The sequence below is a fragment of the Scomber scombrus genome, chromosome 5 (genome assembly GCF_963691925.1).
Source record: "Scomber scombrus chromosome 5, fScoSco1.1, whole genome shotgun sequence".
In the NCBI taxonomy this organism is placed as follows: Eukaryota; Metazoa; Chordata; class Actinopteri; order Scombriformes; family Scombridae; genus Scomber; species Scomber scombrus.
This window is the reverse complement of record NC_084974.1, coordinates 9,726,412-9,754,132: the sequence shown is the minus strand read 5'-3', so window position 1 is coordinate 9,754,132 and position 27,721 is coordinate 9,726,412. Positions and strand designations below refer to the sequence as shown.

Here is a 27,721-nt window from a genome sequence, read left to right as displayed (position 1 = left end):
GTGTGTGTGTGTGTGTGTGTGTGTGTGTGTGTGTGTGTGTGTGTGTGTGTGTGTGTGTGTGTGTGTGAGAACTGTGTGTCCCAGAGGCATCCCTGCATTGTCTTCCACCCGCCTCCGCAGCAGGAGGAGACATATAAGCGGCATGACGACCAGCATCCCTCCGCGCGTGTGTTTCTGCATATGTGTCACACTGCCACCCCCACAGCAGCCCGGCCCACCAGGGCTGATAGCTGGGTGATGACTCATCACCAACCCCACCTCCTCCTCCTTCTCCTCCTCTCCCACTCCCTCTGCCTCCATCTCCTGTATATTCTCCCCCTTACTCTACTCAACCATGTCTCCTCTTCTCTTGCCCTGTTTCTTTTCTTCTCCCATCTTCCTCCTATCCTACCTTTCATCCACCCTTCACCCCTCTCTCCTCCTTTTGATATTTAACTTCAGTTATTTCTCTCTTCCTCTGCCACTCTTGTGTTTTTCCTCGCCTCCTTTTCCCTTTGCCTTACCCGGCTTCAACCATTTATTTGCATTTGATTGTCTTCTCTGCAGCCTCCATCTTGGCCACATGTTGCTCTTTTAATTTCATTCGCCCACAATTTCACTTCCTCTCATTTCTCTCTTAAAAGTTTTACTCCTTGTTTTGTACCTTGTCTCCTTTTTCTCTTTTTCCATAAGGCTAACATGAGTAACACCATTGCAAAGTCACTGAGTTGTCACAGAGTCAGTATATTTATTCACCAAGGCTCCCGAAGGGTCAAATATTACCAATCTTCAGGGTAATAGAGCCCCTGACTGTGACATGAAGGAACATAACACATACAAACATGCACATAATGTCACACACGCACATATAAAGGCCACAGTTATAACCACAGTTCCCCTTCAGCTTTCTGAAATCATCATGAAAATGAAACGGCCGACAGAGCACAATGATAAATGTGCCCTTTTTTGATCTGTGGAAACTCACAAGTGGGATATGTTTAGTGCATTAATGTTTCATGTTTGGAGTGTCCTGGTACATCATGATGTACGGTGTTGCTGTGAACTTATGGGTTTCAGTTTGATCTATAGCGTATTGCATCCAAGCCTCCCTCCTCTCTCTCTCTCTCTCTCCCTCTCTGATGCTCTCATCTTGCTGACTGTATAGCTAAAAATGCAAGCTAAGCAACACTCTGCAATGATGCCTTTCTACTACAAATGCTGCTTTACATTTATTGTTGTGTGCTTTTTAAGAAATTCTCTCTCTCTCCCACCATGAACAAGGCTCGCTCAGTATCTTGATGTGTGATTGCCCTCTTCTGGTTCCTGTGGAGCCTTACAAGTGACAAACAAGAAGCATTGTTGGATTGAGTGCTGATCTGAATGCCACATCACCACCGCTTTCATCAATAATGTCTCTTCAAAATGTATTTCTGATCATGGTGACGATGTTTTCCAAGATTATAACTGTTAACATACCATCTCAATTACATATCTATTTGTTGTTGACTGCTCATTTGGCTTATGATCTAACTCCAGTTCAATACATTTTTCAGTGAGTTACCTAACCTGTTTTTAATTGATGTAGTGAGTGAAACTGTGTGAATGCAAATCAGGCTTTGGAATTGACCCAATAAAAAAAAAGTTTTGCATTTATATCTACTTCATTTTTATGACTGAAGAAAGCCCAGATGTGGAAATTAGGTCTACACGGTGTGTGTTTTGTGATATTGATGTGTGTGTGTGATGCAGCCCAAAGTGAGTTAATAGTTACATTTTCATTCATTTTATTTTGTGTATTATGAGTGTGTTTTAGTGTGTGTGTGTGTGTGTGTTAGTGTGTGTCAGTGTGTGTTAGTGTGTGTGTGTTAGTGTGCGTCTGTGTGTATGTTAGTGTGTCTGTGTTAGTGTGTTAGTGTGTGTGTATGTTAGTGTGTGTGTGTGTTTCTGTGTTAGTGTCTGTATGTTAGGGTGTGTGTGTGTGTGTGTGTCAGTGTTAGTGTGTGTGTTAGTGTGTGTGTTAGTGTGTGTCTGTGTTAGTGTGTCTGTATGTTAGTGTGTGTGTGTGTGTGTGTGTGTGTGTGTGTGTGCGCGTGTGTGCGTGTGTGTGTGTGTGTCAGTGTTAGTGTGTGTGCTGTAAAGACCCACTGGTTAGATGAAAGTGGGATCTTAGATGGTTAAAGGGCATTTTCATGAAAACAGAGAGGGCTGTCCAGTCAGTATCAATGGTCACATGACGGCCAGGCGGAAGTTTTTTTTTACCATTTTTGCTGCGTCAAGAGCCACAATTAGCCAGAGTAACACCAGAAGTATGACATTCTTTGGTTTCAAAATAAAACCTTAGAACGTTTACATGAGCACTCAAGTATTTATTTTGGAGAGGTGTTTCCGGTAATGGAGTATATACTTTAGCTAAGATTCTTAATGACTGCTTCTGAGTTTGTTGCTGATTTTCATTCGTGAGAGAAAAAAAAATAGTGTTTATCCGCTACTCGGCGTCGCAGTTGTTGGACGCTAACCTCACTTTTCAGCAACGATCTTCAGTGTAACTCTGTGAGTCGGACACTTGCGAAGCGTTTGAAAAAGGTAAGAGAGCGAGAAAATTTTTTGAATCTTTTTCCTGTCAGGATGAATTTTATTTCCCACAGCAGCAGCACAGTTGAAATGAATAGACAACAATTTACCAACAGAGACACCGAACAGAAACTGCGTTGTCTAGGTTACGTTCGCTTGACCGTTAGCTTGACCAGTCGCCACGGTGTTAACGGTCACTTTTAGCTGAGTTGTAACAGTTATAAAAATCAAAAAACAACATTAAAACATATTAAAAAAGGTTGTTTTTTTTGGGTCACATTTTCGAATCAAGTTCTGCTTTTAGTATCTTATGACAATATTTAAATAGGAGGACTGTCTGGATGAATCTTTAGCTGAGTCGTAACAGTTAAAAATCAAAAAACAACATTAAAACACATAGAAAAGGTTGTTTATTTAGATTTTTTAATGTCAAACTACCGAGTTCTGCTTTTAGTATCTTATGACAATATTAAAAGAGGAGGAGGACTGTCAGGATGAATTTTATTTCCCACAGCAGCAGCACAGTTGAAATGAATAGACAACAATTTACCAACAGAGACACCGAACAGAATACTGCGTTGTCTAGGTTACGTTCGCTTGACCGTTAGCTTGACCTGTCGCCATGGTGTTAACGGTCACTTTTAGCTGAGTTGTAACAGTTTTAAATAAAAAAACAAGGTTTTTTTTTGGTGTTTTTCTCAAATTTTCCAGTCAAGTTATTCTTTTAGTATCTTATAACAATATTTAAACAGGAGGAGGAAATAATTCTCGATTTGGAATTCTTGGTAACTCTTTAAAATGTGTGGTTGTTAATCTCAGCTCAGGCACAAGCGGAGAGAAATTGTTTATCCCCACAGGAATTCTTTGTTTTCAAGCTGTTTGTTTGCATGGATTGATCACGTTTTGTAACTGGATTTATACAATGTCCCATTGCCTGTCGATAGAACGTTGATCATATAGCTGGTTTGCCAATGTATTATGTGTGAACTCAGCTGTCAATAAGCAGGTGGACAGGTGAGACAGGTGGCAATTTAGGCCCAACAAGTGTGAACCTTGCGTGTGTGTATTACTTTCTTATGAAGGATATCATCCCCTTTTCACAGTGTTGAGGAACCTGCTCTTGACAGCATAGATTTACAAGCTATATACCAATGACTTCACACTGGAAGAAGTTGAACTAACTACAAAGGCAAAGCTACTCTCAAGAGCAATAAAGAGTTGGGGAAAAGTAGGTCAAACTACTTCTTAATAAAAAAATCTAACAACATCTGCAATGCAATATAAAATGATCCCATATAGGGTAACAAAATGACGAGAAATGATTGCTATAAATACCACTCAATTGAAAGTGAAAATTTAAGTGAATAGTGTAGGCTACTTCTCACTTAGACAATGACAGAAAAACATGTAAAAGTGTTGTTTTGTTTAATGCAGATGTTCACTTAAAATGTGTTTATCTTGAAATGGCACCTTTTAGATTTTTCCCTGACTGTAGCATTACTTTGGTCACCTGTCAGCTTAGTTTTTTCAGAGTAGAAACTGTTGTACGACAGTGAGACGGTCAGTCAAAGGGCAAGTAAGTCCACCTCAAAATGTCAAAAAAGTAATTAACTACTAAAATCCCTATGCCAGCTTGATTCTAGTTGAACAAGTTACTGCAAAATGTAGTTAATATACTAGTTTAACTACTATAGTCTACAGTAGTTCAGTCAGACCTACCATTTTCAGCCACTTGTTCCTGCTTTTTATATAACGCCATGTAAGAGTGCTTACATGTGCATTTTTTTTTTTAGTTCATACAAGGGGGGATAGGGTGTGATCAGTAGTGAAACTGTTTAAATATGTTATCAGATAAGATATTAAGATAAGTGGAAACTTCTTTTTGTTTTTTTCCCTTTTGATTATTTCCTTTTCAGTTCAAACATGCTCTCTGTGAAGTATAGTCACAGACGAAGAACATTTGCAAGTGGGTAAAAAGCCTTTAAATGGAGTACATTTTGCATGATTACCTTGCTCAGTAGACCCTTAACGTTGAGGTATACAAGATTTTTACAAACACTTCAGTTCTCCCGCACAGCAGCAGCACTTGAACCATAACATGGAAATGATCTGCTGTCTGTTCTGAGTAAGCAGTCTGCTCCCACATTCACACGAACTCTGCAGTGTAGTCAGTGTTACTCAGTGGTTTTTATCTGCTGGTCAGAGGACTTTTTAATGTGTGCACAGCAAGAAACAAGCTCCAGGTTTGAAAAGACACTGTTCATCATTTCAGAGAGCCACACATAAAAGCGCTCGCATCATGTTATTCTGTGGGAAGTGACAGAAATAGCATCAGGGCCCTGCTGACCTTATTTTGTCCCGTAGTGGAAAATGCAAATGCCAGTTACTGTCTGTTCAAATGCACACTGAGATACAGGACGTTGTTTATCAAGGCACAGATGTAAATATCTCTTTCAACTAAACCCCAAGATTTCTGTGTCTGACAGCGTGAGAGCCACACAATGCAGTGTTGAGACGATTTAAGTTCACATTGTTGATTGAGATTGTACTTCGGCTGAGGATACAAGCTCTTCCTGAATTATTTATCAGTCGTTGACATCAAATTGCAGCTGAAAGCGTCGTCTGTTTGTGCCTGTCTGTCTTTCTCTTGTGTCTACCACTTTCCTGTCCATTTTTCTCTCTTTGTCCTTCTCTTTGTCTGCCCCATACACTCACATGATTACTCGTCACTGAATCACTCCATAGTGAGGTTAGAGGAGGAGTATCTTTGTGATTCAAGAGACACATCGAGCAGCATGGCTGTAAATGTATGCAACTGAGCAAGAAGTGATAAATAGGGGGCTGGGACAATAATGACATCAAGCTGAGGTTACATATTGTACCTCAAAACTGTACATTATTGCGAGAAGGGTTTGTGCTTCTGGTGAGGTTGAGGTTAGCTTGATGGAGGAAGTTTTTTTATTTGTTTGTTTTTTGCTAATAATCCGGCCCGCCTTTTGTTTTTAAGATGTATACTTCCATTTTTCAGCATGTACCTGAAGAAGGTCAGTGACTGAAATGTTGTATTTATTAAAAAAGTATCTTCATTGAGCAAGCAAAGAGTGTGTGTGTGTGTGTGGGTGTTCTCGTTCTCTTTTTTAATGTGTGTTCACTCCGCAAACAAGACTTCTCAGGTGTACATGAGATTTTTTGATGATCATTTTACAAAGAAGCAAAATTGATTCTGAAAGCGAAGTGAATAAACATCTTTTTAAAGACTGTAGACTAGACACCCACGTTTAGAGCATTTACATAATCTCTGTGAGACACACTCCCAGTTACCATTTTGGAGAGTGTAGTTTTAGTTGGCTGCGACGTGTCAAACCTTTTAGAAAAGTAATAATCAAAAATGGGCATAATGAAAAGGATGAATGTGTGCAAATCATCCATCATTATCCTGAACATATATTTATGCTTTGAGACAGCAAAGGGGGACGGACAGTTCACACTTACTGTGATGTAAGTTTGTACTTGTTATAATAGCTGACGTTGATGGTGAAAGAACCCACACTCACTGAAGCCAAAACATTGTTTTTGGTCGCAGGCTGATGACTTTGTAGGATGTGTGTGTACTAGCTCAGATGAGGTGATCAGTAGTCAGTTTCCACGGGAAGCATAAAGACGTCCTCCCGTGAAATGTTGCACCCTGAAGAGTTTGAGGCCTGCGTCTCTAGCTGACACACAAACTCGTTCACTGGAGGACATTGTTCAGATGCGTTTCTTTACTGGCAGGACTGAGTCACTATTCAGCTCTAATTGAAAGTGGTCTGAAAGCAGCAGTGTGTCTAGTGGTGGGTATGTGAGTCACGGCCAGTGTGTGCGTGTGTGTGTGTGTGTGTGTGTGTGTTTGTGTTTTCAGCAGTTCTTATAAGGACAACACCTTGATTGACATCTGAGGGCCTAATTAAAATCAGTCTATGGTGATCGATTACCCAGCTGCTGGTCTCAAAGGGGCACATATACTGTAGTGAGTCAATGTAAAGTTATGTGAATGCTGATTTCAGAAATATGGGGTATGCAGCAGGTACATGAAGCAGCTTTTTCCCAGAAAAGAAAATGATAAATCCCCTGTACACCAGCCAGCAACTTCCCAGCACTTAATGACACAGAGTTTGGTTTGTGAACATCATGAAGAATAAATATTTGACTTACTTTATATTCATCAGGTGCAGAACACATGACTGCAGATGAATGCTGAAGTAGTTGAGCCTCACTGAACTGGATTTTTGAAACCTAATGCTGATTTTTGACTGGTGCCCTAGGCGTTCTTTTTCTTTTTGTTGGGTAATTAGCAACAAAGGTCCCTGTTCGTGCTGCTTAATGAGGTTTAACAACTGGGATGAAGCAATAAGTAGCAACATTTAAATGATAGATACATAGAATTCATCCACATTGCCTTAAAGTAGACTTGTTCCTGAGTTAAAGTGAGGAAATTAAATATAGACACATTGATGGCTTGGACCACACCTACGATTTTGACACATAAAGATGTTAAATGTTTCACCCTCACACAACAATCCTCTAACCCTTCTTTACTACTTGTGTTATCTAGGGAAATGCACATTTTGCTGCTGAATTTTTTGAAAAAGAAAAACTTGTTGAAATCAGTCAGAAGCTAGGTTTTGAATTCTCCACATTCCTGATCTGTTAGTATGTGCTCCGTGTCATGATGGCATTTAATCGAAAACATTTTCCTCTTCCTTCACCCTTGTGAGAAATGGTCGAGAGGAAATTCTAGCTTGTTTTGGATCATTTCCCTCAAGAGCCAGAGGAGTGGTTCAGAGTAGTGATCTTTAAGACAGCTGAACTTAAGTCTACTCACTTTTCTATTCACCAGTATGGCACTGTGTTTCTGTAGAGCAGCTCAGAATTAACATAGACCAGTAAAGTACATATTATCATATAATTTTCACCATTCAGCACCATTTGGAAATGAAAAAAAAAAGTGTTAAGCATTAATTAGACTAAATTATCCAGAATATCAGCATGAAATATTCAACTGTGTTCCTTTATTAGAGACTAGACATGAGAAATACAATTGACATTTGCCACTTTATAGTTTAATAGTTTTATAGTTTTACAGTTTTTAATTTACAACTTAACGACCTGTGTGTGTGTGTGTGTGTGTGTGTGTGTTGTATGTGCTGTCTGACCAAAGTCCACATTTTCTTACAGTCTTACAGTCATATTGTTGTTATAATATCTCTACACAACATACTGTGTTTCTGGCACCAAATAAGTCAATATTTGTTTAGGCAGGTGTGTGTGTGTGTGTGTGTATCTAAGTATTAATATTTTGGGCTGATGATAATGATTAGTTTTACATTGTTTTAACACCTATATTAAAATATAACATGGTTAATAATCACCCTCTTTACTGTGATATAGCTCGTAATCACTATGGACTTGGTGACCTCAGGTAGGTGGCCTGGACGGCACTGCTGAGATTGTGATATCATCAAATTAATGTGACAAAAATCCAAGGTATGACAAGCATCTACTGGCACTTTTTCTTTATGCATGACAAACGTTAAATGCCGTTCAGCACTGGCAAGTTAACTGGAGGCGATCAGAGCAACGGGGGCCTCCATATGCAACACTGCGCTGACATCTTTAAAGACAAAGTGCATTCAGCCTGCTTCATGCTACAGCTTTGAATATTGCACACATTAAACCCAAGCTGCAGATAGCCATTAAGCAATATATGAATACGTGAAGCCTCCTGCTGTTCAATACGAATAGAGTTCGGTCACGACTCTTCATCGCATCAGCTGGCAGAGTGAAGAGAAAGTAAGACAAATGTGAAATGAGGCTAGGACAAAGTTCTAGTTTACGCCTGTTCTCGGGAGGTTCAAACGTGGTCACAAACTCTGAGGCTATTGTGGTTTCTTTGAACCATACATGCTACTGTGCTATAGCTTTATCACTTTTTTGTATGTAGCAAGAGGGGTGGGCGGACATGGTTTCGGTGTCGATAAAGTGTTAATTTGCAGCTGATATACATATTTATCTGATTTAGAAACCTTAATACTATAATAAAGCAACACGATGTAACAGGACACATCTAATAAACCTGATCCTCCACACATTGTCTCGTTAAAGCAGAGGAGACGGCAGTAAGCGGAGATGAATCTGACGACAGTGCAAACAGAAAGAAAATGTAACACCTCGGCCGTGTGTGTGTGTGTGTGTGTGTGTGTGTGTGTGTGTGTGTGTGTGTGTGTGTGTGTGTGTAATAAATTAAAAGGGAATATGAGGCCTGAAACATTATTCCTGAGTCACCCCCCCCCCCCCCCCCCCCCCCCATCACACACACACACACACACACACACACACACACACACACACACAATATTATTAGGTGATCACTTGCTTTAGAGTGTGTGACTAGACTCAACAGTGGGCCCCTACCATGTGTTTCCTTCCTTCGTGTGTGTGTGTGTGTATGTGTATGTGTGTATGTGTGTGTATACTTGCCCGGGCAACAGAATGCTCCATTGTGAAGGCAGCACAGAGACCCTGTTATTGGCAGCTCTCTGAGTGGGAGGGAGGGAGCGAGAGATGAACAGAGAGCAAGCGAGAGCTGAGAGATAAATGTATTGAAATTCACAGAGAGCAAAAACAGGGGTTGAAAAGTGCAGAAAATGAAATAAAAGCCAAAAGAAAATGGAAGTCGGGGGTTGATGAACACCGAACGTACAGATTTTACCAAGCACCTGCTGCTCTCTGAAAACGTTTTAAGCAGTTTAAAGGAACATGTTGACATTTATTTGGAAATGTGCTTGTTTGCTGTCTTGCCAACAGTCAGCTGATAAGATCAATTTCATCTTCAGTACAGACACAGGTCCAGGTCGTGTTTAGCCTCGCTTAGCATGAAGACAGGAATTGGATGATTGCCATCTCCATGTTGTGTCTATGTGTTTTATCTTGTCAGGTAGCTAACCGATCACCAGCACATTTTCCACTATCACTCTCGGGTTTGGAGTCAGGACAGGTGCAACGTAAAGCTGGACGTTTGTATTATAGAGGCAGAAATCCTAATTCAGGGGTCAAGTCAGCCAAAGGACAGGGGGCATAAAAGTGGGTTCTTTGGAAGACTACAAGGCCAGACTGGACCTTTTTATTTTTCGCCAACAGAGCCTCACAGAGACTGAAACTTAAGGTGTGTCTTCATTTTGGTTATAAAGTGATAAAACACTAAACACTGGTACACTTACGCCTCTTACCTCATGATTAATAACACATTGAGGTTTGTTTTTGTTTGTTTGTTTTCACACCTATTGTGCTGCAGTAACTATGGAAACACTATTTTAGTGTGTGGACACTTCTAACAATTAAAATACAATAATCACATGCTGATGTGTGCGTGGAACGAGAAGCTGTTATCATATTGCTACATTCATGCACTGAGCTATTTTGAGACACTTCTTCTCGCTGCCTGGGTCTGTCGTGTTTGTGTGGTTTCCTTCTTCATAATATGAAGTCCTGTGTCTTGGTCTACAGCTGCATCTCCTTGGTCTCATCCTCCAGTATTGTGATGACACGTAGTTGTAGCTGCTCACTGTTAATGCCACTAACCTCTCAGTTTGTGAGTTTCTCTACTGTATTACTTGTCTGCATGCCATCATGTTTTTGTCACCTTAAAAAACATTTCATTAGCTATGATCTGCTTTACATTATCGAGGCACGGAGATGATCTGATATGCTTTTATCTTGCCACACTTTGAATATATTTCAACATCATCTTCAATTATAAAACGACAGACTGTACTGTATGTTATTCAAACTGAACTGTTTTCCTTTGCTTTTCTCACCCTCTGCAGAAGCATTAAGCACATCTTGGTCTCGCTCCATATAGACAACACACACACACACAAATACACACAAACAAGAAACACACAAAGCTGATTTTAAGTGCTGTAGAGAGAAATTCTGTGTCTGACACTATGTGCATTAAAATGTAATTTCTTGACTCTGTGTGTTTAGTTTATGACATAAGGAAACAATATACTAATATATACTAATATAGAAATACCACTGATGGCTGCTACATGCTGGCTCCAATGGACTCCTATCCCAAAAAATAAATTTTTCAATGAGTTTGTTTTGGTCTCAATCTCCAAATTCAGGCCCTCTGATAATTGTGCTGGTGGTCAGTTTGGGAATTACCGCTCTGTTAATAAGATGTAGACACAAATAGTAGCTTTGACATCTGCTGTGGGGGCGTTGACACCTGTGACTGACAGTTTGCACAAGTCTGCATCGTTTGCTCATCTGTAAGTTAGCGTTGGCTTTGGTTGACGGTAGCAGGGCATGTTTTTCAGAGTGTGAGAGGAAACACCCCTCACTCCTTATGTGGAAGGTCCTGACCGGAAATGGAAATGATGGCAGCAACTCTGGCCTTCGAACAGGCAAACCAATGGGTGACATCACGCCTCGCTACGTCCACAGTCTTTGGTTTATGAGTAACAGTCCAGTGACGGCTAGAGACCAATCATACTGTAATCCATCACATGAAGGCTTTTCTGAGTTCCTCAATTCAAAAATAGGAACTGTGTGAAAAAAGAGAGCAAGATTAGCACTGTCCCTCTGCCCTGTGTTCTCTGCCCCATTTGAAGAAACCTTTGACAGGAAATGCATTGCAGTCATTTCAACACATTCACACATACTGGTGAGTGCTATTTCTTGGACCAGGATAGTGCAGGTTGTGGTTTTCTCATTCTGCTAATGAAGTCAGGCTCCTGTCATTTGTTTGCTGCTGTCTGTAAGTAAATATCTTTGTTTGTGACTATATTAATTTTAATCACCTTTAAAACCAATTACCCACCTTTTGAGTGATTTTTTTTTTTAACTAGGAACTACACAAACACTCACAGACATATAACAAGAATGACTGCTCATCAGACCATGTGTCTTTATGAGAAAAGATTCTTACAAAAAAATATTGCATATTATAAAAACATTGCAAACAGATTTACATGCAGATTAGCAGCTATAAATAGAAAAATAGAAGTAGCTCTCCAGCAGGATGTGAGGCTTATTAGCATGACTTACATTGAACTGAATGAGAACAAAAAAAACAAGCTAACAACTTTACATGTATCATTTTCCTCTCAGGCGTGTATCAGGTCCATCAAAGGCCTCAAAGACATCAGACACTTCCACATTACACTATGTTTGTGTTTGTAGCTCTCGTCTTGGAAATAAGCAGCTTCCTCTGTGGTCAAAAGTACGAGGCAGAGACATGAAATGTGACAGCAGTGGGTGATTAGTGAGTGACAGTAATAAAATAGCTTTCAGAGGTATGACTTATTGCTCTGTCAAAATTCACTTTTGTAGATTTCTGTGACATCTCCAGTTTATGTGTCCCAGCAGACCTTATTTAGCGATTGCTTACGTAAATGCAGGGAGCCAGCACTGCCCACTGTTTGCTTATCAAGCCTTGTAATTGATCTGCATGTGAGGACTACAGGAATAAATGTTCTTCCTTGGACAGTTTGGACTATGTCATAATACTTTATTCAGATCCTAAGACGGCTTGCATTAGAAAACCTAGCGCGGATGCTACATGAAGAGAGTGCTAATGGTAAGCGATGGGAGGTGGGGGCGGTATTTTGTAAAAAGCTGATCTTGAATCCACTTATGCAGCGTTTAAGTGTGTTAGAGGGGTGTAGAAAGGTTTTTGTGAGCCTGTGTGAACAAGCTGTGTGTGTGTGCTAATGTTTGTTGTGTCAATTACACTTCCTCCCATAGTGGTCTGTTGGGTGATTGTGTGAGAGCACTGACAGTTTTTGGCTGCTCAGAAAGAATTCATCTTTAAGTTGAGTTACTGTGTTTTTGTTTGTTCAGTCCTGAGATGGTCACATATGTTTGAGGATCAGGAGGTCTTGTGTGCACAGAATGACACATTGTAGAAAAGGGATACAGACCTAAAGTCACTCTGAAATTTAATATGATCGTTTAATTTGGAGCACTTTTTGAATACACGATCTTGAACTCTTTGTTTTATGTTTGTTAAAGCATTTCATACAAACAATTGCTGATAAAAAAAGCTAACAATTCTAATCACATAACTAAATGACTGGGGGATTTTGCTGTTAAGACATTAACACAACTTCCTCTTTTCACAGAGGTGAGTCATCCAGCCTGGCAATACAGTTTATAACACAACATTGACTCTTTGCTGTTTACACTCTATAAAAATGGCCACTTGTTGGATTTATACTATTGCCTTTATTGCCATTATTAATCACATTTACTTGTCTCGGTTTCAGGAAGCAAAATAATTATTGCACTGCAGGATTTCGCTAAATAGTGTTGTAGGTGGGAAGTCCTTTTTATCATCTGGTCGAAAATTGGACTAACATCCGAGTGACGCACTGTGATTCACTTTTAGGAACTAAAACAACGTTTGAAGTTTAAAATCAGGCATAAATAAATGTTGTTTTTTGTTCCTCTTGAATATTGCCATACCAGTTGTTTCAGGGAAATGAAAACTACAAATTTTAAGTTTCGAAATAATTTCGACTCTAGTTCCTACTAGCTGTGCAAAGCTTCCAATCACTCATCACAATCTTCATGTGTGAATAGATCATCTCTCACATGATAAAAATATGCATATGGAAGAAGATTGTAACTGTCTCTATTTAAAGATGGTCTTTGGCTTCTTATGAGCTTGATGATGCTGAATATATATATCCGCTATCTGCGATCTTCAGTTGATTGAGTGCATGCTGTGCAGATTGTGATACATGTAATATATTCATGTTTTTCTCCTCTTCCACAGATTGCATAAGCCATGATCTGAAGTCTGCATTGTCTCTGTGGACGTGGATTTGCACTCACACACACCAGCCATGTCTCAGTCTGAGCCCTGTGCGACTGTGTGCGACTGGTTGTGTGTTCTTCGTCTAGAACAGTATTCTGAAGCATTTCAGAGTGCCGGCCTGGCAACGATACGAGAGTGTCGTAACATCACACCAGAGCAGCTGGAACTGATGGGCATCACTCTGCCGGGTCACCAGAGACGTATCCTGGCCAGCCTGAACAAAACACAAGTTAATCGTGATGCACACACCGCAACACAACCTGATACACACTCCCACCTCGTCCATACCGAGAGAGCAGATGGAGATCAGAAATCGGAGGAGACGGGACATTCAAAAGTGTTGCAGAGAGACAGACCTGTGCCTATCCCAAAGGAAAAAAGTGTCCTGAAGGAAATTGAGAAAAGAGATGGAGAGACACCAAGACCTGCACCCAGAGAAAGAGAAAAACCGGTTCCCAAGGACAGACAGGTGTCCAGGATGAAGGAGGAAAGCGGAGGAGGAGATCAGAAGCCGGTTCCTGAGAAAAAACCAGCAGCACCTAGACGAGAAAAAGCGGAAGAGAGAGATGGAGGAGAAAATGGAGACAGGGAGAGGCCTGTGCCTAAAGAGAGGACTAGGTATCGCTCTAGTGCTCCAGTGGATTCTCCACCCATTCCACTTATTTCTCCAACTTCTGACACCTCTTTACCCCCAGTCCCCCCGAGAAGCACCCTGAACTGCCCCCCACAGCGCTTCACCACTGCTCTGAGCCCCACACCTCCTGCTCGAACCCCTCCCTCACCTAAACAGGCCAGAAATGCAGTTGAAGCCCCTGCTGTACCGAGTAGGTCCGTGTCCCAGACTTCCACCCCCATCAGCACCCCTGTACAAACCCCAACAGAAGCACCCCTCCAGCCCCCGAACTTCACTCCCTCCCAAACTCGGCCTCAGACATTAAACATACAGCCGCCTGCCCGACATTCGGGTAGCGATGGAGGTCGAAAAACTTCACCCGTCTCGCCTACTGCCTCTCCCAGTGAAGACATAAATGCTCCACCTCTCCCTCCTAAAGTAGGGGTGGTACCTAAAGGTGCTCCACCAATCCCACAGAGGTTTCCTGTACAGTCTCCCAGCACTCACAGGTAAGGTCATGTTAATATTTGGAGATTAATTCTGCTCTACATGGTGTCAACTTCTCATTTATCACAAGGCAAGGCAGCTTTATTTATATTATATAGTGCATTTCATACCGAGGGGCAACTCAATGTGCTTTACATAAAACAAACATTTAACAGTAAGAATTGGAAACAAAGAACATAAAAACATACAATTTAAAAAATAAAACCCAATAATAGTAAAAATTGGAAACATTAAAACATACAATTAAAAACAAGAAAACCCAATAATAATAATATGAACAAAGTACAGAAAAATAGAAAGAGAGAAAAATAAAATAAAAACTAGACTAAAATAGAGCACAAAATAATGATTTGTATTAAAGTCATTAAAACAGGGGTGTCAAACATACGGCCCGTGGGCCAGAACCGGCCAAGCAAAGGGTCCACTCAGGCCCACTGGATAACTTTGCAAAGTAAGAAAATTGCAGAATACTTAAGTCCAACTTTTCAACAAAACACATTGCTATTCTCGTTTATTTTTGCTCACCATTCTCAGTCAAGTCTTCTGTTCTTTCTGTGCATGTTAAACTTGAGATAATGGCCTTGCAACGTGATTCAGATTTTAAGGACACATTTTATCAGTATCTTTTTCCAGGGCAACTGCAAAAATAATGTACACGTTTGGGACGAATTATCTAATCTTTTTTAAGGCATCCTAAGGCCTGTTCATCTGTTTTGTGAAGAGATGTTTTATTATAGAAAAGTCATAATATATTTTATATGTATTACGTATTATTTATAGGTTATTATGCAGTTGATTTTAATGGTCCGGCCCACGTGAGATCAAATATGGCTGTATGTGGCCCTTGAACTAAAATGACACCCCTGCATTAAAAGGACATACAGTGCAAATGAAAGGTTAACATTTAAAGTGCTTTAAAAGAGCTCAATCATAAGCACATGAAAAGAGAAATGTTTTTAACCAGGATTTAAAAATCCCTCGACTAGAATCCCTCTGTGTTATATTCACAGTATATTTGGATCAAAAGGGATGTAAAATCATGTTTTCCCTCTTTCACATTCCCTGACAGCAGTGGCAGCACTTTAGAGAAAAAGTATATATAACAGGATAACTTTAGATAGCTTCCCTTCTTCTACACTCTGGAAGATGGGCTCATCCTTCTACCGTCAAGTTAAAGGCTATTTAACAAGTGAGTTTCAGTAATGCGCTGTTCCTCTGAGAGTGTGAGGGGGCGACATCAATGGCAAAATGACAGACAATAATGGAACTAATTGTAAGTGGTGTGTGTGTGTCTGAAATTTCAATGATAGGAAATGATCAACAATGTCTCACCTGAGGGATTGTGTTAGTTCTAAGAAGATAGCACTGCCATCTACTGGACAAGATGGGGAAATGCACCTATTTTCAACTTGTTATTGGTGCCTCAGACACTTCCTGAAATTAAAATTAAACACTTCCTGAAACTCCTGTTGAAATATACCAGAACACTTAACACACTTACACTTTTCAAAGGCTTTTTTTTGCAGCCACTTGTGCACATTGATGTTTTTTGCTTGTTTTTAAGAGGTTACACATTTTCCCTTTAACAGCTGCCTATAGACCTTGATCTAGTTTGATGAGACTAAACTGCAGCAGTCATTCTTGTTATATGTCTGTGTGTGTTTGTGTAGTTCCTGGTGACGGCACACAAGGCCGCTAGGTGCTATTTTTTTCTCTCCCCTGTGTGTGTCGTCATCAGTGAAGATGAAAAAAGAAAGCCGCTGTGGACCTGTTCTGTTATGAGTAACACATACATGTTCTCTGTATTTCTTTTAAAGGGAAACTAGCTGTAGAAAGAGGGAGGAAGTTACAATGGAGAACAAAACGGTTAAAAAATTCTGTTGTCTGTTACTTTTGGGTGACACAGAAAGAATGATAGAGTGAGAAACAAGAAAGATAGAAAGTGTTTTGTCCCCAGCTCCGAGGTGTCTTGTTGCTTCTGTCAGCACACATTCACACACTCTCTCTTGCTGCTCTCCTGTTTCCTTGTCAGCGTGTTTTTTTTTGGGGGGGGGGGGTTTATGTTTTTTTGCCTCCTCCCATCTTCTTTGACTGGTCATTTCCTCCTACCACCCTCCCCCTCATCTCCTCCAATGTGTGTTTTACGATTGTTGTATCATCATGGAAGAGGACTCCTTTTGAACATGTCGGAAGAGGTAACATTGGTACTACTATCATATTTCTAGATTTCTTTTCTAAGTGTATACTTGCGCTCTCTTCTTCTTATCACTCTCCTCTCTTTGTTTTCTTAGTGTTCAAAACAAGGAAGCCTTTACTTTTTTTTGCGGTGTTCACGTTTTCTGCGGTGTTAGTATTTTCAACAAATAGAAAACAATGTAGTTTGGTTTAATTCGGCCGGAGTAAGGTAGCTTTATGTTTTAATGGTCCTGAGTGAGATTACATATACTGCTCTGTCCTGTATGAGTTTAGAGAATGGACGTATGTGTTGGTTCTGTTATCTGTCTGTGGAGCATACAAAAACCAGTAGGATGGGATTTTGCAAAGGCACCGCTAGCTTGTTTAGCTGTCGTTGAAATCATGTGATCCCTAAGAAAGAAACCGCTGGTCTTGTGTACCAAACTACTAGACTTGCCTTGTGACCAGAAAAGACAGTAAAAGCCATGCAATGAAAACATATGCCAGCTTACAGTGCTGTTCATCCTTAATGAAAGGGTCCATTTATCTTTATTGAGAAGTCACCTTGGGTTCATGTGTAGAAATTTACTCAGAATTATAAGTTCACACACACAAAAAGCAGTCATTGTTTCTTGACTTCACTTCTTCACACAGTTTTTTCTGTAAGCAAGTAAAGAGCAAGGTTAAATATAGCGTCTAGCTAGCAACACTTGTCTCAGCAACGTTCCTCTGAGAAAAAGGAGGAACTGTGTCAACGGGTCAGTTTCCCGTCATTGTGGGTCTTGTGCATCATTTTTTTGTGTTTATTATTAGACAGAACTATATGAATATATTTAGAGCTGTGTGTTTAATTTAAAGTTGGTTGAATGTTTAAAACACATTTTAAATGTGTTTTTAATAGAAGGACAAAAAGCAATGTAACTTGTTTAAACTGTGAATTTGTAGTTATGTTGTCTAAGACATGGTGTTACCACTTTGAAGGATCTCTTAAATTAAAACTTATAACAGACCAGTTTATGTCTGTGTTAGAATCAGCCCACTGAGCATTTGAGAATAGCGGACATGTCAAAGTTCAGCAAGGTGCACAGCTGACTGTATTAACATTATATCACGTAGGTTGTGGAAGGGAAAAAGTTAAGTACATTAAAGTGATGATCAGGTACTATCCTGCCATTGATGGGGCTTTTTGGTCTTGTTGCTCCATCCTGTTTTGACTAAAGCTTGAAGAAGTGTTTTTAACTACTAGTTCACTCAGGCATGGTGCAGATATGTTTCAACTCAGGATTTGTTGTTAAGATTTTCCATATAGTTGTTCCTAAAATTGAACATTATCTTTACTGTGATGTGATGTGATGTGTTATGATGTGATGTGTGTGACCAATATGGCTTAGTAAGCATACAATTGTAACCGCAATGAGAAGGAAGACAGCGGGATAAAGAGGAACTTTCACAATTCTGGACTGATAGAAACCAGGCCTGTTTGCTCACTCCAGACTTTCCTGTCAGTTTGGTACATGCTGTGTGAATTAATTAATTTCGCAATCTTTTTGATTTATGTTTCTTTTTGACTAACCCTAAGACTTACAAAAAGAGTAAAAGAGATGGTAGAATATAAAGAGTAAACAATTAATATAACATGCTTAATATATACACAAAGTATTTGGACGGTTATCCTTTTTTTCCCTTCAGGCTTTGTGATTCATCACATTCAACTTGAAGTAAAATAATAAATACCACATTAAAGTGGCAAGTCTCAGCTTTAATTTGAGTATGTCAATATCAAAACAACAGGGTGTGAGATGTAGCTCTTTTAACTCATAGTGCTAAAACATGTGCTACTAAATGTTTGCACATAAAAGCTCACATGTGGCTCAGAATTGATTGAGAGTTGCTATTTAGATTGAGGTGGAGTTGTCTGTCAATATTAAGAGTAAAGATATAACCATGCAAGTGAAGAAGATAATAATAATCTGTCAGAGAGATATCAAAGATAGGTTGGTTTGCCAAAATCAATAGTTGGCTGCATTCCTGAAAAGCAGGTGCGCACAGGAAAACGAGCCCTCTTGATGACCCCAAAAATAATTTGCATGGAAAGTAAAAAAAAAAAGCCTCTCATGACTGCACAGCAATTCAAGAATGTCTTCAGGATGTAGGCGGGCTTATGTTTGACATATGTTTACAATCAAGAGAAGATTTCATGCCTCAAATGATTCAACCACAAGATGCAAACTCCTGGTAGGCCTCAAAAACAGATAGGCGGGTATCAGTCATAAAAACATACAAAATGAAAGTGTGGCGAAGTTAAAATAAGTTCTGTGGACTGATACAACAAAAAACAAGCTCTATCAAAACGATGGAAAGAGGACAGTGTGGAGGAATATAAGGAGCAGCTCATTGTCCAAAGCTATACCTGCATCATGTATGGCTGCCAATGAAACTGGCACAGTGGTGTTTATTGTTGATTTCACTGCTGACAGAAGCAATGGTTTGTTTGGGGGAGTCCGGGTGCTTTTGGGGATATGTGACCATGCATATATAATGAAGTGTGTGTGTGTGTGCGTGTGTGCGTGCGTGTGCGTGTGTGTGCGTGTGCGTGTGTGTGTGTGTGTGTGTGTGTGTGTGTGTGTGTGTGTGTTATTTTTCATGTTTAATTTCAACTTTATTTCTTATAGCACTTTAAACCCAACATGGTCGATCCAAGGTGCTTCACACAAAGGAAGAACACACAAAAAATAGAAAACTCATATTAAAGCTGAGACATGGCACTTTAATGTAGTAAGCCATATAATTATCCAAATACTTACTGACTGGACTATACAGTACATGCCTTTCTAAACATTACTGTTAGATATTAAACTGTAACTTTGTATAAAGGATGAAATTATTGGACACAGAAATATCATTACTGATTGACAAAATGCAACGATTAGACGGACATTTCAATAACTTTATACAAATACATATTTAAGGTTCAGTGTATATGAAGATTGTATTTACATTAGAGGACACATGGCATATTAATGTGCCTCCTGAACGCCTCCCTGTGGAGGTATTTTAGATATGTCAGACAGGGAGGAGACCCCAGGTGTGACCCAGAAAGCACGGGAGAGATTACACATCTCATCTGGCTGGGAAGCACTTTGAAACATGTGGGGGAATTAATTAGAGAGAGGGATTCCTGGACTACTTAGCCCACCATCACTGCAACTCAGACCTGAATAAGCCACAGAAAATGGATGAATGGATGGATATGTATGTGTTGCTACAGTATGTGAACATACATACTTATGTGAACAGTGTTTGTGTGGGTGTGTTTACAGGGGATCCAGAGGTATGCTTGTGTTTACATGAGGATGGTATCTTGCAGGGTCAGACAGGTTCAGACTTGCTGCTAAACCCAGTGGAGAGACATAGGGAGACATAGGGAGACTGATAGGAGGATCAGATCCAGGCTCAGGAGATTCAGTACAGTTTTTAAAATCTATCTCTTAATGTAGTTCTTAGTGAGTTATAACTTAACTTCTGACCATAAACTCTGCATATTCTATTTTTTGTAGTAGCTGCCTGGAGTAAAAACTCAAATTATCTTTGTAGTTTTTTACTATGGAATGAAAGAACAGAAGACAGGAGATAGGAAGACAGCTTTTCTTTCTATCAGAGGATGCATAGAATCAGCCGTCTTTGTGGTATTTTCACCTGTTGACCTGTTCTGTGCACGTTTTATCCCACAGCCCCCCTTTCACCAAGAAGTCCGTTGATGAGATACAGAAGGAACAAACTCCACAGGTCCCACCACGGATCAGGACAACCCAAACTCAAGAAAAAGCACAACAGCCAAGTCAACCCAACAGTCAGCCGGCTCGGCCTGCTAGGAGAGTCCCACAAGCTCCTCCTGACACCAGTGAGTAGCACGCACAGTAGATTTACTCATCTTCATTTAAGCTTTCTCTTGTTTGTGTTTTAAAGGACTGCAGGTCTGAATGACTAAATCAAGACCATGCAACTCTGAATGGTGAAGAACCTTAACCTGTTAAATATTTAAAGAATTTACTGTATGTCTTCTTAAGTAGGCTTAAAGAGATACAGGAAAAGGGAAAACATGAAGTCAAGATTACACCTTGTGGTTTATTTATTGCAGTCAGAAAACAATTTCTCAGAAAACACACTCTGTCAAAACTTCTTGAGTGCCTTTTCTGTGTAATATTACACATAAAAATGTTTTGTGAATGATGACACCTGCATTGTTTACATGGTAACCGGTTCCAGTAAGGGCACTTCTCAGGCTCACACAGTGCCATCGTTTGCCAACAGATCACATTACCGTTCTGTTCAAAGTTCCTCTTTGACTGTCGCTATTACTGCTGTGAAACAGAAGAGAGACAGAGTCAGTTTTATCGCAACTTCACATTTGGGCTACATATTTTGTGAACTAAATTGTGGATCTCAGACTTGAATCAATCTAAAGTATCTACACATTATGACACTCAACATGTGTGCCTGTAAGTGAACTAAAAAACAAATCTATCATTTCTCTTTTAGGGTACTTTTACTAGAGAACAGGAACTTGTGATTTAAAAGAGTGGATAGGTTTGATGAATAGATAAATAGATTTTGACCCATGGCTGTTGTTCCCCAGTCAAAGGAGCATTTATATTCTGACTGTAAATGTCATGTAAATAGAATTAAAGAAATGAAACAGACACAGAAGACTAACCCTAAAATTACAAGACAACTGGTCACTGGACAAAATCCAACTATAAAATACATTTCGTTTCCAGGAAAAGTTGGATTATCTCACCAGAAAAAAAATACTGCAGCTCTGACTTTACATCCCTACCTCAAATCTGTGTTTTAAGATCATTAACATGCATTTAGTAAACAAAGTTCAATCTTTCTATTAAGTCAGCTTTCTGGTTGAACAAATAATACAGGAAACATTGCTGTACAGTAACAATAAAAACAGTTTTATCTTGTGAGTTCCAGATAAAACACTAACCACACAGAATCTTGTATAAACTTTGCAATGATTGAACGGTTTAAACACATTTAGGGTTAGGCCTAATTAATATTTTTCTTATCATGAGTCACTCGCTTCCCTGTTTACTATATTTCCCGACAGTCTATTGTTGTGTGCACGTATCGTAATAAGTGATAGAACTGGATTCTAACTTTAAGATTGGTATCTAAAATGATCTACAGTATAAATAGCCTAAAGCAGGCATGTCTAAACTATGCCATACAGGACCATGTGACTGCAGGGTTTTTGTTGCAAGAGCACACGATTCAACCAATCAACTGAGATCGGTTGATTAAATGAGTCAAGTCTGGTGTGCTCCTGCTTGGTTGGAATGAAAACCTGCAGCCACAAGGCCCTTCATGAAATAGTTTGGACACCTTTTGGTCTAAAGCAACTGTGTCGATCTGCTGCATCACTGCCACATGGAGACTAAGGTTGAAAGTATAGCCTGACTTTACTTTCTTCACTAATAAAACTAAATAAATAGGATTACTTCAAATACATTGTCAGTATATTTAAAGTCCAATAGTTTCACCAGACAGTCTGTGTTTTGTTTTTGTTTTTTTAAACTGAAATTCAGCTGTTTTCTTTTTGTAGTGTTACTGATGTCGTCCATGTTGTTACAGACACCTGCTATTTGTTTAACCAATGGCCACCTGTGCTAATAGAAACACCTTCACCACACATGGTGGAAAGAGCTGACACAATTTCGTTCCAACTTGATATTGTTGCTTTGTAACTTGACTTTGTACCAGAGGGAATATGACTCTTGAATATTTGTCAGCTGAACTTGTAAAACTAGTTAGAGAGAGAGAGAGAGAGAGAGAGATGAGAGAGAGAGAGAGAGAGAGAGAGAGAGAGAGAGAGAGAGAGAGAGAGAGAGAGAGAGAGAGAGAGAAGAGAGAGAGAGAGAGAGAGGAGAGAGAGAGAGAGAGAGAGAGAGAGAGAGAGAGAGAGAGAGAGAGAGAGAGAGAGAGAGAGAGAGAGAGAGAGAGGAGTGGAGAGAGAGGAGAGAGAGAGAGAGAGAGAGAGAGAGAGAGAGTGGTTAATGCTCAGTGCAAACAACTTCTCAGCTGTCCTCGCCAGATCATTTAGTTTGTCTGGATTAAAGATGAACACCAACACATTTTTACTCCAGGGAAACTCAGTATCTGATTTAAGAAATGCTGTCATTTGTTTTTTTGTTGAATACAATTTCCATTGTCCAGTAAGTAATTTTCTGATTTTCAAAGAGCAGCCTCCACTAACATACTGTATATATAACATATTGGTTTTATCTGATGGTTAAATGTGACGCAAGTAAAGTTGGCTGCAAAAATGGATGTTGCAAATTTCCTATTCTGAGAATTTCCTGAGTATGTGCCGGTGTTCTGTCAGATTTACTCATCAGTATGGTTTTAAATACTTTGTAAGATGGAAATGTCAAATACCCAAAATAAAAATGTTACTTTGGGTATTGCATATACAGGAAGCACAAAGACTAATAATGTTGTTGCTCCAAGCCAGAGTGCGTTTAGTGTATGTCAGAGCAGTACACAAACGGCAACATGTCTCTACTGTAGTGCTGTGTTGCATAAGAGCTAATTCTTCTGAATCTTATTTTTATTTTGTGTATTTTTACTTTATACACACTGTTTTATGATAAAGTTTTCTAAACTTTTTTGTTCTTATCTTCAGATTCTGATAGTTCTGATGACTACGAAGATCCAGACTTGTTTTGCTCCAAAATGCCCAATGCTCAAATGAACACACCTGAGAGGGTAAGAGTGTGTAGAGTTAATGAAAATGTTTCCTCCTTTTACACTTTTCTTCTTTTATTCCCCCCCACTGAATGATGTGAATGACATCTATCTCCTCCAATAGGAAATGTCCTTGCAAGTGCCCAGACCAGTGAAGGGGCGGTACAATTCTTTGTGCAGCGATGATGAACTACTGGATGATGATGAGTGAGTTATACATGGACACACACACACACACACAAAGCATTAATGCAAACCCAGATTAACACACTTGAGCTGTATAATAGAAACACCAACCACAGAGACTGGTCTGACCGTTGTGCTCAGTACATTGCTGACCTTAGTAAGTGGTAGGTGAGGTTGTGTTTTTGTGTGCTTACTAGTAGTTTAGACATATTGGTTTGCTTGCTCAAATAGCTTTCAGGGTTGCACTGCATCTGTGTGTATTGTTAGTTAATGTTGTATACTGTAGTATTCTCACTCATAGACCGCACCGTCTTGGACTTGCCATCAGTGTTAACAAACTGTAGAATGTGACAATGAAAATGTGGTAGAGCTAGAAATGCAATAAAAAGGTAAATTTAGAGAGGCTTGATCATATGGCAGAATGCAGTAGGTGCAACAGTGTGACTGTCTCCTTTGGTTTACCCATTTATCACCCAATAGTGCAGTGCATGTTCAAAACGCACTTCTGTCTGTTTGCTTTGTCTCCGGGTTGCTACTTCAACACATAGAAAAATCAATACAGTTGATGTGAGGTGTGAATGAGTATCTACAACAAAAACAAGAAAGACAATAACATTCTATTATACACAGATTATATAAATAATAAGCTTAATACACTCATACTAAATACATGTTCTGCTCTCATTTCAAGTATTATAAGGGCTGCATTTGAAATGAAAATAATGTGGATCGATCATATTGGGCTCTTAGATCATTCCTATTGTCTGTGCCCTCAGTTTGGATTTGAGTGGATATGTTTGATCCAAAGATTTGTGCTTTGTCTGTAGTGGCACTTCACACTCATCACAGTCTCGGAGCATATGAGACAACTTGATTTTGAACTGCCAGTGGAAATATGTTATCTGTTTTACATGCATAACTACACTCAATGTGCATTGGGCTATGAGCCGTTCCAAAATAATGGATGAACAATTCAAGAGATACACAAAGGACATACAGACACACAGCCAGAGATTCCATAGATTGCATGATACTACTCTTTCAAGAAGACACCTTAGCATGCTAATTCCCTAGCATGCTAAGGTGTGGAAACTGCAGCAGCTTTAAGAACTGATTAAACTGCCCCAAACTCTGTGAACCCCAAAATCAGCTTTCCTGGCTTATTCAGTAGAAATGACACAGGGAAATTATATCCTAAGCAGCAGTGCATCTTTTAAATGAGAATTGCTATAATTGAATGGATTTTGACTATTTAGCCTTTTATAATGAAACCAGCTGTTGTGTAGCTGTGAGTATGCCGTGCAAAGAGGAGTACTTTAACAGTGACTTTCAGAAATCTCAGTCTGAATAGGAATGCCTCTTATACAGTACATACCTAGTCCATGTTAAATAGGGATGCTTGTTTTACAGTATCCTGTGTCACTTTTTGATTAGATCCCAAGTCTTAGCAGATCGATAGTCCAACAAAACCTATATTATTATATGGAGGTACATGTGCAAAGGGGCTAATAAGCAGATTTTAAGGACCTGACAATATACACATTTACATATACAGACCAATTTTTATTTTCTATGTACAGCTTGATTGTAAACCTGGTCAGAGGTCCATCAATATAGTCATCACTACCTCTGAAACTGAAACCTATTCTTAGGATCCTGCTGAAAGTTTTAAGCTGTGGCCCTTGTTAGTTTCAATAAATGGGTAGTGTCACTTCAAAATGTGTCCTATTTCACAGGGAGATTAGAGACAACAGATCAGGGAATGATTTGGGTTTGTTTCTGTTTATATTGTTACATACAAAGCGTGTGTTTATTCTTGTGCATCCAAAGTTCTACACTATGGCAGGACAGTGAAGTCGGCAGCATCAAAGGCAGCTTCTACCTGCCAAGCACTGGCAGACTGTCTTCAGCCTCTAAAGAAGACAGCTCTCAGCTTGCAGCCGTTATTAAGATGGGCTGGCTGGACAAGAATCCACCACAAGGGTATGAATGACACATTCACACACAAACCAAGGTTTAGCTAAAAAAAAAGGGAACCGACCCATATACTTCTTTTCTTCTGTATGCATGCAACGCCCTCAAGTTTGCTGTTTTTATACCTTCTCAACTTCAACTAAGCTATTTCATCACTCTCATTCTATTAGACATGCAATGAACTTTGAGCCTGAACAATGGGTATTATGGGTGTAACAATGCATGGCAGTTACCCTAGTTCCTCTTGTATTCCAATGAAGTGATAATGTGTTTCATGGTTTTTAGTGTTTTAATACACGGGTGTTCTCATATGTTCACAGGGCCCTTTATTATCAGAGACGATGGGTAAAGCTAGATGCTGACTACCTGAGATACTTTGACAATGACAAGGTAACAACACACACATGATCAGCTTCATCACATCAGTTACTCTCACAAGCACTAAAGTACTGAGACTCAGTTTCCCACACAATCTATCTGCACGCTGTATGTTATGATATACATCTGTCTCACAGAGAGTTGTTGCTCTTTGTTATAGGAAGTGTATTCTAAGGGGATAATCTCAACAGCATTTATCACTAATGTGGTCAGTGTTGGAGAGCTGAAGTTTGAGGTCGTCACAGAAAACCGTACATTCATCTTCAGAGCTGAAACTGAAGGTTTGTTTAATGTCTGCTCATCTGTCTGTGTGGTTGCACATATACAAAAATACTAAGTGTTAATGTTTGAAATGTGCCTAGTGCCAATGTGTAAGGCAAGCTCAAATGTGAATGTAACTTTGTGCAAATAGATTATTACATGCATGTTTTAATGCATTTATATTCACTCATGTCTGGTTTTGTTTTTGTTTTGTTTCATTGCACATACATCCAGCTGAGAGAAACGACTGGGTGACTACACTGCAGGATTGCAGTAGGGGGCGCCATAGACGCAGCATCATGAACCCTGGTTCACTTTTGACTCCAGACCATCATGGCTATTTGGAGCTTAGAGGGTTACGCTCCAAACTTTATACTGTTGTTGCCTTAGATAAGGTCTTCCTTTACAAAAATGCAGAGGTAAGGATCATCTGTGTCTAATGTGACTAACTGAGACAATAATAATAAACAGTATATATATATTATTTTTTTTTACATTGTACCTTAATATTCTTGTTATATTTGGTGATTAAGAATCATTTGCTGATCCATAATTGACAAAAAAAAATCCATTTTGTTTGATTACTCACTGTCACATGGAAGATTTCTAATTTTGAAATAACAGGCTGATATTTTATTGAAGTCCTAATTCACTAACATTAACTAACATTAGCACCTAGGTTCAAAGTTAAACTGATAGTTCAACTTGTGTAGATTGTTTGATTCTTCTTTAACAGTAAATAAACATACCATAAACATACATTCAAAATGTGTTGGAGCCACTTTAAGTTCGGCACAAATGTTTTTTCTCCAGGACTACCGTATAGGAGTGGGTATCACATCCATCGAGATGAATGTAGGAAATGTTAAAGACACTGATCGTCGTAGTTTTGACCTCACAACACCTTACCGCATATTCAGGTACAGTATTTACACACACTCACACTCTGTCATGTGTAGTAAACTTGACCTGTATGTGTATTTCTTGTAGGTATCCACTGAACATATAATCTATAGACATCTTTTTTATCTCAGCAATGATTTTGTGTTTTTCCAAAAATGATAAAGTGCAGAAATGGTCATTCTTCATTCTTTATTGTCAGTGGCTGAGTTAGTCTTGGATGCTTACAGGAAATAGATTTTGTTGTTTTACTGAGAACTCTCACGGTTCGACCAACCTCGGGGTCCGCAGCTGGATGTCTTTTGAGAATGTGAAAAGCCCTTTGTACGAGTGTGTTTGTTTGTGTGTGTGTGTGAAGAAGAGTGAAGGAGATGTGTGTGCACATGTGTATGTGTTGGAGTGGTCTGTGTGGTCTTTTGGCTGACAGTGCGCAGCCTGCAGTGCAACAGCTCAGCTTGACAGGATGGGGAAATCTGAAAAGGGTTGCGTATTTGTATACGAGTCCAAAGCCCACTGTGCGTGTGTTTGTGTGTGTGTGTGTGTGTATCTCTCTA

At 39.5% G+C, this 27,721-nt stretch overlaps 1 protein-coding gene across 3 annotated transcripts in view; it reads left to right on the top strand.

The window, feature by feature from the left end:
• The first annotated feature begins 2,445 nt into the window (after positions 1–2,445).
• Positions 2,446–27,721, top strand: part of LOC133980206 (arf-GAP with Rho-GAP domain, ANK repeat and PH domain-containing protein 1-like) — a 52,951-nt gene continuing 27,675 nt past the window's right edge. For all 3 annotated transcript variants that reach the window (XM_062418846.1, XM_062418847.1, XM_062418845.1), the window contains exons 1-10: positions 2,446–2,562; positions 13,376–14,539; positions 20,444–20,613; positions 23,407–23,489; positions 23,593–23,675; positions 25,485–25,637; positions 25,949–26,018; positions 26,167–26,287; positions 26,502–26,686; positions 27,081–27,187. In XM_062418846.1, the coding sequence (XP_062274830.1) occupies positions 13,446–14,539; positions 20,444–20,613; positions 23,407–23,489; positions 23,593–23,675; positions 25,485–25,637; positions 25,949–26,018; positions 26,167–26,287; positions 26,502–26,686; positions 27,081–27,187 (2,066 nt within the window). In that variant the 5' untranslated portion in view covers positions 2,446–2,562; positions 13,376–13,445. The remainder of the gene's footprint in view (positions 2,563–13,375; positions 14,540–20,443; positions 20,614–23,406; positions 23,490–23,592; positions 23,676–25,484; positions 25,638–25,948; positions 26,019–26,166; positions 26,288–26,501; positions 26,687–27,080; positions 27,188–27,721) is intronic.